At 37.6% G+C, this 16,838-nt stretch overlaps 2 protein-coding genes across 3 annotated transcripts in view; both read left to right on the top strand.

Annotated features, from left to right (window-relative positions):
• LOC102230362 (myosin-9-like) overlaps positions 1-3,495 on the top strand; it is a 39,335-nt gene extending 35,840 nt beyond the window's left edge. Inside the window, exons 39-43 of the mRNA XM_023333541.1 lie at positions 10-133; positions 368-576; positions 656-764; positions 1,963-2,135; positions 2,732-3,495. Of these exons, the coding sequence (XP_023189309.1) occupies positions 10-133; positions 368-576; positions 656-764; positions 1,963-2,135; positions 2,732-2,840 (724 nt within the window). The 3' untranslated portion in view covers positions 2,841-3,495. The remainder of the gene's footprint in view (positions 1-9; positions 134-367; positions 577-655; positions 765-1,962; positions 2,136-2,731) is intronic.
• A 1,250-nt stretch (positions 3,496-4,745) lies between these two features.
• Positions 4,746-14,274, top strand: LOC102230101 (solute carrier family 25 member 38-B-like). 2 transcript variants are annotated; one of them, XM_023334327.1, is made up of 8 exons: positions 4,746-5,275; positions 5,609-5,707; positions 8,752-8,876; positions 9,787-9,871; positions 10,342-10,521; positions 11,040-11,208; positions 11,301-11,464; positions 12,470-14,274. In XM_023334327.1, the coding sequence occupies exons 2-8, from the start codon at positions 5,693-5,695 to the stop codon at positions 12,590-12,592; spliced, it is 861 nt and encodes a 286-aa protein (XP_023190095.1). In that variant the 5' UTR covers positions 4,746-5,275; positions 5,609-5,692; the 3' UTR covers positions 12,593-14,274. The 2 variants fall into 2 exon arrangements, with proteins under 2 accessions (XP_023190095.1, XP_005797605.1); XM_005797548.2 differs by lacking the exons at positions 4,746-5,275; positions 5,609-5,707 and adding an exon at positions 5,714-7,844.
• Positions 14,275-16,838: the final 2,564 nt, after the last annotated feature.

Raw genomic sequence — 16,838 nt, 5'->3', positions numbered from 1 at the left:
TCCTGGCAGTTCTCTGCTGACGGATGAGAAGAGGAGGCTGGAAGCTCGCATCACTCAGCTGGAGGAGGAACTGGATGAAGAACATCTGAACACTGAGATGGTTAATGATCGTGTGAAGAGAATGACGATGCAGGTAAGATCACAAGATGGAGGAAAATCATTACTGTTTTATATTTTAAATTTAAATCTTCTTTTGATTTATTTTTTCACACATTGGTGTATGTACAATGTGTCTGTATGTACATTACAGACTAACAAAAAGCAAAAAGGAGTATTGCTATACAAAATAAATAACCGGATAATAGAATTAACAGCAACAAAAAATAAAATAACCAAAAAATCAATATCCTGATGTCTGTGACCTCAGACTGAACAGCTGACCACAGAGCTGTCTTCGGAGCGCAGCAACTCCCAGCAGCTAGAGGGCGCTCGCTCCCAGCTTGACCGCCAGAACAAGGAGCTGAAACAGAAGTTGCAGGAGCTTGAGGTCACCATCAAGTCAAAGTACAAGTCCTCCATCACCTCACTGGAGGCCAGGATCGCTCAGCTGGAGGAGCAGCTGGATGTAGAGTCAAAGTGAGTGGCAGTTAAACATCTTTTATTATTTTTATTTTTACACGTTTTGCTTCTTCATGGTGGGTAACTTGTGTTTCAGGGAGCGTCAGCAGGCCACCAGGCTGGTCAGGAGGACGGAGAAGAAACTCAAGGAGGTGGTGTTGCAGGTTGATGATGAACGACGCAACACAGATCAATACAAAGACCAGGCAAGTTCTGTCAGTTTTCCTGTTCAAAATAAAATATGCATTTATTTTAAATTTTTTTGCAGCTTTATCTATACACTGTGTTCCAAATTATTATGCAAATTGGATTTAAGTGTCATAAAGATTAAATTTTTTGTTGTACTATTAAATTTATAGATGGTATTGTGTGTCAGGGCTCTTTGAATCACTATTATTAATTTCGGAGAGCTGGGTTGATTAGTTTGTCTGGTGAACTCAATTTAAGGAAATCTACTTAAGAAGGATGTTCCACATTATTAAGCAGGCCACAGGTTTCAAGCAATATGGGAAAGAGAAAGGATCTCTCTGCTGACAAAAATCATCAGATAGTGTAGTGCCGTATGACAACATTAGATATTTAATAAAAACTGAAGCGTTATTGTACTGTGAAGAGATTTGTGGCTGATTCAGAACAAAGATGGGTTTGTGCAGATAAAGGCATAATGAGGAAGGTTTCTGTTTGACAAATTCATCGGATTAAGAGAGCAGCTGTTAAAATGCCCTTACAAAGCAGCAAACAGTTATTTGAAGCTGCTGGTGCCTCTGGAACCTCAAGGTGGAGGATCCTCCAGAGGCTTGCGGTGCATGAACCTACTATTCAGCCACCCCTAACCAGAGCTCACAAGCAGAAACGGTCGCAGTGGGCCCAGCCGTACATGAAGATTAATTTTCAAACAGACTTGTTCACTGATGACTGCTGTGCAACCCTGGATGGTCCAGATGGACGCAGTAGTGGATTGGTGGTGGATGGCCACCACGTCCCAAAACGGCTGTGACGTCAGCAAGGAGGTGGTGGAGTCATGGTGTGGGCCAAAATCATGGGGAGAGAATCATTGGTCGGTCCTTTCAGAGTCCATGAAGGTGTGAAAATGACCTCAGCAAAGTATATGGACTTTCTGACTGATCACTTTCTTTCATGGTTAAAAAAGAAGAGCCGTACCTTCCTTAGCAAAATCATCCTCATGCATGACAAACCACCATCTCATGCTGCAAGGAATACCACTGTGTCATTGGGTGCTATGGGCAGGAAAGGGGAGAAACTCATGGTGTGGTCATCATCCTGAGAAATGTTTGTGTTTGTTTTGGGTTGTTGTTTTTTTTATTATTCTATGGCGCTTTTCTAAACGGTGACACTTAAAAAAAACATAAACATAATTTCTTACCAACATCTCTTTCTCTGTAGATGGAGAAGACGAACAGCCGTATGCGTCAACTGAAGCGGCAGCTCGAGGAAACGGAGGAGGAGCTGACGAGGGCCAACGTTTACCGCAGGAAGCTGCAGAGGGACCTGGACGATGCCACGGAGTCGGCTGACCTCATGAACCGCGAAGTCAGCACTCTGAAGAGCAAGCTCAGGTACGGCCGTTCCTCAGACATGGGGTCAAAGGGCATCTCTCTGATGGAGTAGGTCTGACTTTAATATTTGGGAAGGGAGCTTTTACAAAAATAAACGTGAGGCCTATGAAGGCGTTTGACCAAGTCACAGCACTCATAATTAGAATTTTATAAAACTTTGCATTGTTTGTCACCCATAGATTTGTCACAAAAACAAGTTTTGTTAGACAATAAATTATCCCAGAAGTTATTGTGATAAACAATAATATTGTTTTGAGACCATTTTCAAGTAATGTTATGGTAATGGCAGAATAATGCAAGAATACATTCTCAAAGATCAATAAACTTTAAATTTTAATAAATATTTAACACTGGAAGACATTTTAAATATCCAAAATAAATACATAAATAAAATAAATTAAGTAAACCCATTGTCCTTCAAAAAAATGCTTAGTTGAGACCAAAGCACCAGACTGAAGATTTTTGTCATCCAGTTTTTTGGCAAGAAACAATAAATCATGCAAATGAAAATTATTGATCTTGCTTTAATTTATCGTGCCACATTAGTCTGCTACTGTGCTTCTGCGGCTCATTTATCCTGTTAATTTTCTTTGCAGACGTGGAGATTTGCCCTTCAACATGCGGGTCGGTTTGACTCGCACCACTCACGACACAGACGACGATGTGGAAGCGTCAGCTGAAGGTACCGAACCTGCAGCCGAGTGAGCGGAGCCGGACGGCCAAAAGGGAAACAAAGCGATGAAATGTTAGCCTTACATTTACTTTTTTACATGCACCTGGCCAAAATATCTCTAAAAATATGCAGTATATTTTTAATGAAATACTTCAGATACTTTTCCTGCCTATTTTTCTACTTAAAGTTTATATTGTATTGTTAAAACATAGTTTTTGTAAGATGTCACCACAATTTCTCAAATTTCTTTTTGAACTTTTTTTTTCTGGATATGTAATGGTTATAGTCACTCCAAATTTCTATCTGTACTGTAGGTTTCTCCTCAGTCTGTTATAAAAAATAACACAATAACAAACGCACATGATTGGAAAATGTTCAAGTTTTCATTAGTTAATTAATTATTGACACACTTTCTACGGTCATCTGTTTGGATGCTGTAATGTCCAACTGTGTTATTAGTTATAGGTGATGGGTTGTTTTATTGCTTCACTGTATTATTTTCAAAATAACGGCCTGCTTTTCTGCCAGTACTTTTGTCTCCTAATTCAAACTTTGTGTTTTTGTGTAATCCCCTGCCACTGAATTTTCAGATGGGTTATTAATTTGCATGTTACTGATCCTGTAGTTGTAAGGCTAATCTGTTTTTATGATCTGCCTTAATGCAATAAAGTAAGGAATGCATTCATATCTTTGTCTCTTCTGTTCATTAGTCTTATATTTAAAAATTTATTTGCAGCATTCAGTATGGACTCCTACAAATTTAACTTAGAATGACGTTCTCAGTAATTACTGGGTTTGTTTCTGCTTTTTTGTTTTAAGGGAGATATGATTTCTGGCCAAGATTTGGGTATCTGTTCAAATATTTTTTCTTAAATTGACTGAGATTAAATAAAACACTACCAGCCCCTCCCAACCCCATTAGGGACAAAGGTGTAAGAAAATGGATGGATGGATAAATAAAACACTAAAATAAAATGCCTCAAATTGGCTTTGATGGCTAAATATCAGTTAATTCTTTTTGTTTTTTCTTCCTCATTGAAAAGTTGTTAATGATGCAGAATTGCAGATTTATCACTTGTTCATTTTGTACCGTAATTGGCATAGCTGGGTACCCAGAAAGTTGCACACAACAGGAACACTAAACATATTTTCATTCAAGTAAAAAGCTGTTCAAGGAATTACTAAAGAATTGAGTATTTAGTAAAAAAATATGAGTGCAAACTGATCAGAGCTTCTATTTAGAAATTATGGAATTGGACAAAAACATCAAATGTGCAAATTCTGGTATGTAAAATACTAAAATATTACAAATGACATAATTTGATAAACAGTTCAGGCATTAGAAACTGTTTTCCACTTCCAATTACCATTTCGGCCGTTTACTGTATAGTCACTTGACCTCCTACTGTCACACTGGATTCAACAGAAAAAGACAAATCTTGTGTACAAATAAAAGATATCACTTTAAGATGAGGTGTAGGTTTGTGTGGTGCATTTTTGACTAAAATATGTTTATTCTTGAGTAAAGTTAGACTGTCACATTTAATCATCTGCTTGTAGGTATGGTGGTTGAATGCAATAGTGTAAATGTTTAGTTATCCCCATTAGTGTCTGCTGCATTAATAATTTCAGATGAGCCCAAACTGTGGTGGTATTTAAGTGTGCTGTATGGATCTTGTGGTGTGAAATTATTGTAATTTTTTAATGTGTTTATCTGCAATCGGTGCTGTCCGCAAAGCAAATTGGGTATCCACAAACCTTTTTTAAAAGTAGATACTTAAGTAAAAATGAGTGTTTTTACCCAGACAAAGTATCCTCATTTTTTTTAACTACCGTAGTTAAATTTACTTAAGTAATCATCTCTGGTGATTGGGGTGAAATAGCCTTCAGGTTTCCAGACTAAGAGGAGCAGCGACATCTACAGGCCAATATCGCAATTGCACCAGCTCGGCTCAATACTATTATGGTATACAATACAAACCAGAATATTTCTCATTCTGGTTTGTATTTCTACACGGGGGTAAGTGTGCCATTTTTAGACATCTGTAGATCTGGCACACGTTTTGTTTTCGAGACCAGACCGATAATCCCTTATTGTAAAGGAATTATCTGTGTTATAGGAATAAGTAACAGCTTTGTCCTTTTTGGACTGAGAAGGGCTAGCTACAAGCTAGCCTTTTCAGCAGCACTGCGGCAACTTGCGTCAGTTTTTACTCACTTCTGCTCTTAACGACGTCTGACTTCAACTTCTCGCAACAATTAGTGCATTGGTTTATTTCCACATTTTGTGGTTGAACGGAAAGCCGGTAAGCTAAAGCGAGCTAACTCTTCTTGCCGTAAATTTCTGTGTTACCGGCGAGTTCGTGTCCGAGGAAAGCCTGCAACTGGCCTCTGTAAATATCAAAAGATGGCGGTTCAAGAGTTAACAAGGGTCATTCCGATGGATCCCTAACATCGCCACTACAAGGTAAGAAGAGTCGGTTTCCTGGTAGTAAACCGATTGACAAATGTGTCAACATGCTTCTTCTTCTTCTTCTTGGAACTATATAGATACTATACTATATACATAATAACTCTGCCAAACTCAAATTACTTGTGAAGTTATGTTTTTAAAACTGACTTTTAAAAAAAAAAAATTGGTCAATATGTTTGTAATTATTAGATTTGCGAGGCTTCTGGTCTTTAGGTGATGCTGACGCCATGCTACCTTCAGTCTGACAGTTGGTTAGCCTAGCCTAGCATACAGCTAGCTCTAACTCCGGGCTTGTCAAATGTTTTCGACTTATGTTTGATCTCGCAGTAACCTTGGCTGAACCGAACCAGCGAAAACCCAACCGAGTAAAGGGGGAAACTGGACTCATCAAGCTCGACATCCAGTTCAGGGATGGAGGTGTTAGCGGTGAGTGTTACATATGATGGCTACCTTTTTCTCTCTTTTTTTTTCAAATCTTTATCAATAATGGCCGCTGTACATTCAAGAGTGTGGCAAGTGAAATATAATGAAAAAGCAAACTAGTTACAACAACACATTTAAAGACAAAAGAGGGTTACAAACAAAAAGATATTAAAATAGCTCTTTGCAGTTTTTTTGTTTATTAAAAGTTTCAAAAAATGTCTGTTATCACCTCATACTTTGAGGTGAGGTATATTATGGGTTTTATTAGTCCGCTTTATGAGTGGAATTAAATATATAAAAATAAGAGTGAGTTTTGATCAAAACTTTTTCATTATTAAAAAAAGTTCTTATATTGTAGTTTAATTGTAATGTCACAACACAGTTAAATGTTAAATTTCAGTCCAGAAATATTTAACATAAATGCAATAGAAAGGATGTGAAATTGTTTCAATAGGATAAGATTCATCCTTGTCCTTTTATGATTTAAAAAATATTATATATATTTTATTGGATATGTTTTAATAATTTTGAAGTGAACTTCCTTTACCTTGTTAGTAACCAAGCACTTGCTGTAAGTTCAGATAAATTACAAATATTCATAAAATTATTCCAATAGACAACGAATCCCATAAAAAAATTATTACTTTTTTTAATCCAAAGTATTAAAGCCATAAATAAAAATATCTTCTTCTTTTTTTTTAACAGTGCATGTAAATTTGGTCCACTTTTATTTTGTAGCAACCTAATAAAACCAGTCTTGCTCAGATATTGGAACATTAATGCCATTATCTGGTCTTCTTTCTTCTTCTTCTTTCTGATTCTGTTTATGTATAAATGTTGGTAAACAACATTGCTGTGATGCAGGACAAACTTGAGACTTGTTCTGAGAATAAAAAGACGATATTGTATAATGAGCACCCAAGAGATCAAACTAAAACCAAGATGACGAACAACAGTTGAGGATGAACTGATGAAACCCAATAAATGTAGAGATCAACACACCTTATGTAACCTCGATAATCGTGATTCTATACAACATTCACTATCTTACACTTAGACATAGTTAAAGTCTTCTTGTCTATGTTATTTACTGACATAATAAAGATGTTGAATTAATTTGCATGAATTAGAACTAGCAAGACTGTAAAGATATGGATATAAGCTTTTCCTGTGTTAAATATACAGTTAAATTATCTATGTCCCTGGCAGATTTGGGTTTAAAGAAATCCTTTTAAATTTTCCCACAAGTTTTTTCTGACTGAATGTGATATTGACTTTTGGAGTCTTGAATCAGAAGTGAATCTGTGTAAAGATTAGGGTGATTTTGAATTATCAAAATATCAGTGATATCTAAAAAGCTGGTTAGCACTTATACGAATGGTTTGTTTGACAATAAATCTTTCTCCTTTGGTTATTGAGAAAGATATAAATAATTTCTGTCTTGCCATTTAGTTTTAAAATCTTAATAAAGGGATTTACATTTATTGGTACTCTGTTTACATTGTCTTCAGAGATACCTGTCAGGTTTCCTATCAGAAACAAATTTGTTGGTTTGATGAAAATAACGTGAAATTTAAATACTCAAGGGGTGTGAATAGTTTTTGTTGTAACTGTAATAGAGGAAATTAGGGGGCTACTGTTGAATAAAAGCTACTAGAGCCATAAAAAACCTTGAAAAAAGTACAAATTAAACAGAAACCCATGGGTTGAGTTAAATTAGGGCTTCTTATTAACTGCTGCAAATCCAACCAATACATTCGTTCTTTTTTTCTTGTGACCCACATTTTATATTCACACCCCATGACTCATGTCCGTTGATAAAAATGCAGTTTAGCAGAGAGCTTTTTTTTAGCGGGGGCAGAGCTACGTACAGATGTAAGCGTGTCTCTGAAAGATAAAGACCCTCAGAAAAACGCTGGCTGGATTAGGCTTCAATTGCGAAACGGGGGTTGGGAGGGAGGACAAGAAGCGCTGGAGAGCGTTTTGTCGTTGGAAAGCGAGAGACGAAAGGTTTGCAGGAGAGATGCAGGTTTATTTGATGTTACCCCATTTATAGCCGGGAGATGAGAGGGAGGTGAAAGAGGGCAAAATGCAGGAAAAGCAGGATTCTCAGAACCGAACCCCAGGCGTTCTGGGGAAGGTAGGAGCTCAATTTGCATTTTGAAGTGGCACTTGTGTTTTTTAAAAAGCGATTTTGTCATTTTGCGTGTTTCAGACGGCTCACTGTTTGATTTGTTTACGTTGCTGTCAAGTGTGGAGCTTTTCCGGTTACAGTTTGCCTTCAAACGGCGCTGAAATTACAGCTTGTGTGTGTGATCAGATGAAATCCAACTTCAATTTGACTCTTCAGCTGCAGCATGTGTTTTTATCTGTAGCCGCTGTTTCACATGTTGCAGCGACCTTAATGTGTTCATTCAGTTTCATGGTGAGAATATTTACCCTCTGATGGAGACCCCACCATTTAGGGTCTCAGTAAGGGTTAGGATTTCATCAGGAGGCTTGAAAACATGGCTGTGTGTGTGTGTGTGTGTGTGTGTGTGTGTGTGTGTGTGTGTGTGTGTGTGTGTGTGTGTGTGTGTGTGTGTGTGTGTGTGTGTGTGTGTGTGTGTGGAAGCTGTCTCTGTACATCTCCATCATCTCCACTGTGTGTGAACCTGGCCTCTGCCTTTGTGCCACAGGCTTGTTTTTTCAAATACGCAAACAAAATGTCACTGCAGCATGTTTGGATTAAAGTAAAATATAAATAAATGTGATTATTCTTAAATTTTTGAGAAATGGCTTTGTTAGGATTATTTTCTGATTTCTTACGTAATCGTGATTTCGCTTGTTTTCAGAAACAGCTAAAATTTTAATAAACTGTGTCTTATTTTCTAATCTTTTATATTTTATTCCACTCTCCCGTTTTTCCTTCCATCTTCTGTAATTACTATTTCTGTACGTCCTTCCCATCTCATTGTCCTTGTCCACCCAATGTGCTTTCTGTCCGCCATTTCCGTCCCCTTTCATGTCCGCCTCTCTGCCCCTTTCCTCTCCGTCTTTCTCCTCAGGCTCACCCCGCTCTGAAAGCCTTCATGTGCGGCTCCCTCAGCGGCACCTGCTCCACGCTGCTCTTCCAGCCCCTGGATCTGGTCAAAACACGGCTGCAGACGCTGCAGAACAATGCCAAGCCAGGGTGCGTGCACACACACACAAACGTTTCATGTAAGACCAACATGACATTTTAAGCTGAATGCCATCAGACAGATCGGCATCCTTCTGGTGAAGCGCGTCTTTAACCTGAAATCTTTAAGGATGAAGACGAACTCCGGCATCTGAGGCAGCCTGAGTCAGTTTTCATGACCCATATAGAGGAATTAGTCACACCAGCAACACATAATGGTGTTAGGCTTTGGAACTGCAATTGTCAGAGCTGGGTGCTGGGAGTATTTGATTTTAAATGGTATGTTTTAATTTAAATGATTTTACAAGTGGCAGCATCAACCTGCTAATATTTTGTGGTGGTTGTTTGCTAACCATTAAAAATCCTCAGTCATAATTGTTTCATGTAGAGTTAACCCTTTGAACTTTTACATCATGTTTCAACTTCACTTCATCTTATGTGCACAAAGTAGTGGCTAACTGTGATTTTGAAGCAAAAACATTCCTGGTTTTTAACATAATTTACAGTTTAAAATCTGGCAAGCAGATTTATAACCAAATCACTCTTGATGCAGTTACAGCTTTAAGCTTTTTATCTTAATCATCTCCACTTTGCTCTTCTAGAGTTAGAAAACCTGCCCCGTTACTCTAAAAACACCTCAAGCACAGATACAAAGTGTCTGAACAGAATATTTTTTCTGCCTTCCTGGCAGTTTATTCCTGGATTGCTCTGAATTTTCCCTCACAGCAAAAATACTGCCATTATCATTTCACATGTTCTGTTCAGACTAATGTTCAGAAGTATACAATATCCGTCAGTTTGCTTTATATAAATTTCAAAAACACATTTCAAATTTATAGTTGTAGTGTGTTTAAATGTAGATAAGTGTATTTGTCCATTTTAAGATGCCTCTGGTAATAATTCTTCAATTAAATTCTTGCAGGACGCCAAAGGTGGGAATGTTCCGGGTTTTCATTCAGGTCATCAGGACAGAGAATTTCTTCAGTCTGTGGAAAGGAGTTTCACCGGTACACAACTGGTTTTCTTATTTTTAACCCACTAGAAGGGAACAAACGCACCCGGTGCAACACTTTCATTCTATTGGCTGAGAGGTTCCCAGGTAACCGTACTTTTCTGTCCCAAGCGTGAGCAGAAAATGATTCGCAAGCGAGCAGAGAGTTTTACAAGCAGAGATTTGATCCGAGCAGAGACAAGTTTTAAGCGTGAGGAGAAAGGCTTGAGAAAGCTCAGTGAATATTTGAAAGAGAGCAGAAGTTTTGAGAAGAAAGACATTTTCAAACTGAAAATGTGTGCTCTCAAATTATGGCAGAAAATTTCCCCATAGAATTACTTCCTCTCCAGGCCACCAAGAAGCCTGGTAGCCAGTTATTTCCTTAAAATTAAGGTGTGTTTGAGCAGTGAGGCATCTAAAGTTATAGCTATAAATTACATTTATCTGCATGATTCATTTTAATCGCTGTTATTTCTGGCTTTGCAGTCATTTGTTCGCTGCATTCCCGGAGTGGGAATCTACTTCAGCACTTTCTACTCCCTGAAGCAGCACTTCTTCCAGGACCGGGCACCGAACGCTGGCGAGGCCGTTCTGCTCGGAGCCGGTGCCAGAACCGTGGCAGGGATCTGCATGCTGCCGTTCACTGTCATCAAGACGCGCTTTGAGGTGCGCAGCTGTTAATCTATGCCCTCCAGCAGATCTCAGATAGTCTTTTCCAGTCCTAAATGAGTAAAAATGCTTCCTCTATACCTGTTCGTTTTGCTACCACTGAAAATAATGACTATAGTTCTGCAAAACTGCCTCCTCCTTTAACCGAGCAAAGATCTCCTTTTTAGTTTTATCTTTAAAGCTCCTGGGTTATTTTTCTTATATTAATGTGAGAATAAAAAGTGAACATAAAGTTGGGTTTTTCTACTCAAAACTCTTGAAGTGGCTTAGTTTTAACTTCATCCAGTTCAAAATAAAAAAAATATAATATATACATATAATATATAATTTCCTATTGCAAATGCATAAACACAAAGTCTTAAACATTCATTACTGCTGGTAACTCAAACATGAACCGGGACTGTGCTTTTATTTTGAAAGGTGCTTGTAAAGGAGGGCACCTTATTTTTACTTAAATCTAAAGTAGCAGTACAGAAAATGGAGATGCCTTAATGCTGGATTTGTTGTTGTTACAGAGCGGATATTACAACTATGCGAGCGTGCCGGGAGCTCTGAGGAGCATGTATGAGACGGAGGGAGTCAGAGCTCTGTTCTCGGGGCTGACCGCCACGCTGCTGCGAGACGCTCCTTTCTCCGGCATCTACGTCATGTTTTACAGCCAGGCCAAGCGAGCGCTGCCTCAAGGTGAAGCCGGCAGCAAGTCAACATAAACAAACCACAGAAAGAGAGGGAAAAAAAACCATCTGAATTCTTATATTTGGTATCTTCTTCGTCAGAAGTGACATCAGCGCCGTACGCGCCGCTGGTGAACTTCAGCTGTGGAGTGGTAGCAGGCGTCATGGCTTCTGTGGTCACGCAGCCTGCGGATGTGGTGAAGACTCACATCCAAGTCAGCCCGTCCCACTGGAGGACAGCAGACGCTGTCCGCTACATCTACACGGTGCGTTTCTGTCTGAAACAGGAAACTGCTTTAACTCTTTATTACCTGCAATAGGCCTGGACAATAAATCAATAACAATATTGCCAGAGACACGTGATCAATCCCAATAGATAATAGATTGTCTGACAGAATAGAATATTCACTGATCTCCGATGTGGAGCAGCACAGCATTCTGGGAAATGTAGGCAGAGGAAAGCCTTTAACTGCTCAACCTCTCACGGCGAGCTAAGCAAGTTAGTAGAATCAACTAACCCACTCTTTCTTTGGTTACTAGCAACTCACTCTGGTTGCTTAGCAACAACCTGTTTAGTAACTGCCACAGCAGCAGTTTATGGTTCCACCGCTGTGCTTCATAACTGCTTAAGAAAAACAAAAAAAAACAGAGCGGCATGAAAACTGAAGATAAAGCAGGATAAGTCCTGCAACCAGTTTGGAAGTATTTCAGATATTTAAAACAAAAAACTAATGAATAATTATCTATATCGACTGATATGAAGCAGTTATGTCATGATATGTTTTTCAGCCACGTCATCCAGCTTGAACCTGTAGTACATTTCACTTATAACATGGGAACTATGTTAAAAGTTAAATAACGTCAGTAAAACTAGTACATTTTAAGAAATTATTGACTTAAAACAAGCTCCTACATCTTGCTGAAAAGTTACTTGGAAGTTAGTTTCGTCTTATTTCAAGCGTACTAAGATATTTGTGCTTGAAATTAGATCAAAAATACTTGGTAAGATTTTGTGTCGCAGTCTCACCTCTCAGGAAACCATTTTATCTATCTCTGTATTTAGCTGGTGATGTCATCAACCTTATATGGAAGCGCTTCCTCTTTTCCAAGAAGATCCAAAGCTCTTCTTGGATTTTAAAATTACTTCTCTACTTTGAAGTACAGTAGACAGACAGACTATAATCTTTTTAAGTTCTGACCTTCCAATGCTTATAGATCAGGCTCTTTTAAATGATTTTTAAAATTACTGTTACTTTTCCTTTTTTCCTCAGGAGAAGGGCATGTCTGGTTTTTTCCGCGGCGCAGTGCCAAGATCTCTCCGGCGCACTCTGATGGCCGCCATGGCTTGGACTGTCTACGAGCAGCTCATGGCTCGCATGGGCCTGAAGTCCTGAAGGGCGGTTGAGCAAACGCACAATAACACGCGAGAGATGAAACTTGAAGGGTTAATAACATTTTAACGGAAAGGATGAAGAGAAGGGAGACAGCAGGAACCAGCCAGCAGTGCCAGGAACAGAGCAACCAGGTGGATAAATGTTGAGAGAGAGAGAGAGAGTCGTGTTAAAATGTTGTTTAAATGTTAACGATGTCTGTTTTTGACGATGCACCTGACCGACTCTCCCTCTGCTGTGAAGTGAATTTATCCCTCTTAATGTTTCTGCTCAGATGTAGCAGTGGATAAATACCACTAAAAAAAAGAGAATAACTGGTTCGCATGGTGCTTAGCGAGCTGATATGTGCGTTTACTACTACAGAGAGCTGCACTCTGGTTGATGAAATATTTATTAAACCTGCATATGACTGAGCAATGTTTCTTACTTTGTTAAATACTGCGGTTATTTTACTTGTTTTAGACAATCACAAACACTCCTACAGTTGCATTAATCTATGGAAATTCAAGCCAACTCAATAATCACATCAAAGCCTTTGTCTTCGTATGGTTGAAACAGAAATTACAGCCCATTTTTGACAAAAAAAAAAAAATCAAATTTATATCTAAAGTATTTCAAGGTGGCTTATTTTGTTGTAGCAAAGCAGGATTTTGCAGTATTATGTGAGTTGTCGTTCGTTTCCGTGGTAACGTCCTTGATGGCGCGTCTGGTTTATGGCTAAACGCATCCCAGTCACATCCATCTATGAAATTATGGATTGTGTTTGAGCTGATTGTCATACAAACGATCCAGATTGAATTGTGTGCACAATATAAGTTCCTTAATTTAACTGTTGTCTTTGTGAACTTTGTAAGGTGTTAAAAAGAACATAGTTAAAAAATATATTTTTGAAACAAAAATGTAAGCATTTAGAAAATAAAAAATCAGGCCTTTAATTTTGATTCATTTCAAAATTACTATTGATTTGTAGATATAATGAGCTGTATAAAAAAATCTCCCGTTTTTCTTTTACTTTCAAGGCTTGAAAGGTGTTAACTCTTCTCTTGACCAGCAGGTGGCAGCAGTAGTAAAAGGAAACTTAAATAAAACTTTCAGCAATTCACGTTTCATTTTGATAACATTATTTATAAACACTTAAAAACATAAAAACAGTTTAATTACTTTTTATGTCAACTTTTCAAGTGAAACATTGCTTTAGCATTATGCAGACAAAGTTTGCACAGAGTCCATATCAGTGGTGGATTTTATTTAGTTTCACACTGATGACAGCTGCTCAGAAATAATTTACAAAGCACAAATTGTGATCTTTCTAGAGAGGATTTATTTCCTTGTTTCTTTTATTTATTTTTTGTGTTCATGTGTAAATATATGAAAAACAGAAGATATAGTAGAAGCCTTTCCAACATTGGAAATTGAAATTTAAAAAAAGGATGCAACTGACCTCTGTAGATCCCAGATAAATCTGTTTTTAAGGTGAAATATGACGGCCTGAGTGTTTGCTGTTTAATATGTGTAACTCACTGTGCCAAGTTTAAGTTGGATCTGTTTTATTGCTATCCGATTTTCCTCATCATCCATGTTCACACTCCATATATAGTGCCTCACTTTTCTTTTTTTAGGTCAAAATCTCAACTCTTCCTAAAGTTATTTTACATTTCTGTCAATAAAATTCAGAAGTCAGCTGACCTGAGTCTTATTGTTTTTAATTTAGACTTCCTGCACTGCCCTTTACACAGCATGGATATCATTTAGAAAAACTTTAAATCTTGATTCTATTTACTGGTTTGTTCCAAATCCAGTCCTCACATTATTTAGAAAGATATTGTTCTAAACATTTAGTTGCAGATCTGAAATTTATATAAAAAATTCTTCCACACTGGGACAAATTAATTTAAAAAAAAGTTGGCAGCGTTTTAATTTCCCCACAAAAGAGATGCAACTTACAAATTCAGATTACCGTCTTTGTATGCAGATGACGTGATGCTGGTTGGCTTTAAGGAGTCAAATCACGCAGTAAAGTAATCTGCTTATTTAATCACAATGATGATGAAATTATTGAATTGTGTAAAACGAGTGATTTGTTTGCTAATTAAAGTAATAAAAGCAAAGAGTAAAGAACTGGTCGTGATAGGTCAATAAGTCAGCATTTCTCTCATTTTTATGAAGTGGTTAATGAATTCATAGATCTTGAAACCTTTATTGATTGAACTTTGTGTTTTTACGCCTCATTTATCCTCAGTTCATTATGTAGACTTGAAGTTGAGTCCATTGTCAGTTTGTGATCTTGTTTTTATTATGTATCGTGTTTTATAGTTTTTAACTACAACTTGAAGCCAAAGATACAATAAAGATTACTGTTAGTATTACATTTTATGCACTCGTAGTTCTCAGAAATCTGATTTTGTGAGCACACATCATATTCTTGAGTTCATACGTTGTGAACTGGTATGAATAAAACACCAAAGGTGAAAGAGTCATTGTCTGATTCACTTACAAGTTTATTCAGCACAACAAGAAAAACACCCAGAAAAACAGTCCATGTAAAGACTGTGAGCAACCTTTTTATATATAAATGGTTGTTTCCTTAAGAAAAAAAAATTACTTTAATCATTGTCATTCTTTTTATTAGCCTACAAATTGATGCACCATAATAATTTCAGTGTAAGAATGGCATGCGCATAAGTTTAAGGTTACATGAAATTATTTGATTAGAGCAACATCACTGATTAAATGTTCATTACAAGTTCATTATGGAAACTCAACGACTATACCTCATATTAAAAAAAACAGAAGAAGTATGATGTATCAGCTGAAGGTTTTACACCAGTGTTTACTGAGAGCTGAGCGTTGGAAAGAGTAGAAGCTTCTTAAAGAGACAGAGTCCTAAATTCAAGGCATCAAATTGTGACGTCAAATTTCTTTTAAGTTAATTTTGATACATACAGCAAACAGCGTATTTTGAGTTTGACACGAGCTCTAAGTGATCTTGGTGCATATTCTACATGTTCCCTGCAGTTTAACAACAAAATAAATTATTAAATATCATAAAACAGAACAAATGCAGCCAGAAATAAATATGAGGAACAACAAATAAACTCTGCTAAGGGTGTTTTCGCATTTGATAGTCCAGTAGACTTGCTTCAAATGGGAACAAAAAATACAACATTTGTTACACATTCAGCTGGTGCAGTTTGATTTTGCACTACAATGTGTCAAACAAATAAAACTTTTTGTAAATAAAACCTGTTCCCCTCCTCACTTGTGGTGGAGCTAAACCGAGAACCACTGAAAGAAACGACACAAAATGTAAACTAGAAACAGGAGTGGCGTCAGATTTTAGCAGATGTAGTATTTCTCTTTTGTCGTTGGTATAAGATCGGTAGCCATCGTACTGCACCAGAGTTCACTTTAATTGAACCAAGACCTACGTTTTTAAGTGGACCAGAGTTTGGTTGCAAATTCACACTTCCCCAAACAAGCCAGACTTTCTAGACAAACAAACTAGAGTTTGATTAGGCCTGTCACAATAATCAATAAATCAATTAATTGCATGATAAATTAAAACAAACTCAATAATTTCCATTGGCATAATTTATCGTTTCTCTCTTTTTTCTCTCTTTCTACCAAAAACTGGATGATAAAAGTCTTAAGTTTGGTGTTTTGGTCTCAACTAGCCCTTATTTTGAAGGACAATATTGTTTACAAAGACTTCAAAGTTAATTTTATTTGTTGTTTTATTTATTATATTTAAAACGTCGTCCATTTAATATATAATGCTCATTATAATACAAGTTTTACTGATCTCTTAGAATGTGCTCTTGAATTATTATTTTGCCATTACCAAATTTTACTTAAAAATAGTCTCAAAACAACAATATTATATTTTATCGCAATAACTTCACAATAATAATTTGTTATTGTGAATAACCGGGGCTGGTACGGAAGCAGCCTAAAAAGGAGCAATTAGATATGTGAAGTGTTTGGAAACTTTTCTAATTCTCGCCAGACTCAGGCACAGATGAAGCTGTGTTTCTCCTGGCAGTCCCTGCTCTCCCACGCCCCCTGTTTGGTCAAAGCCAAGCAGCGTCTCAGCATCGGACACATGTGGTCCTGATCTCCATTCGGCCAGGCCTCGTACGGCAGCGGGTCTCCGTTCACCCACATCCAGCTGTTCCCAAGGTATCGCAGGCCGATCCACACCTGCTCGGTGTAGTCGGACGACTGGATCTCTGACTGAGCCATAAAACTC

This window comes from Xiphophorus maculatus, chromosome 5, assembly GCF_002775205.1.
Source record: "Xiphophorus maculatus strain JP 163 A chromosome 5, X_maculatus-5.0-male, whole genome shotgun sequence".
NCBI classification, from domain to species: Eukaryota; Metazoa; Chordata; class Actinopteri; order Cyprinodontiformes; family Poeciliidae; genus Xiphophorus; species Xiphophorus maculatus.
Note: the sequence above shows the minus strand (reverse complement) of the source record. Positions and strands in the feature narration are given on the sequence as shown.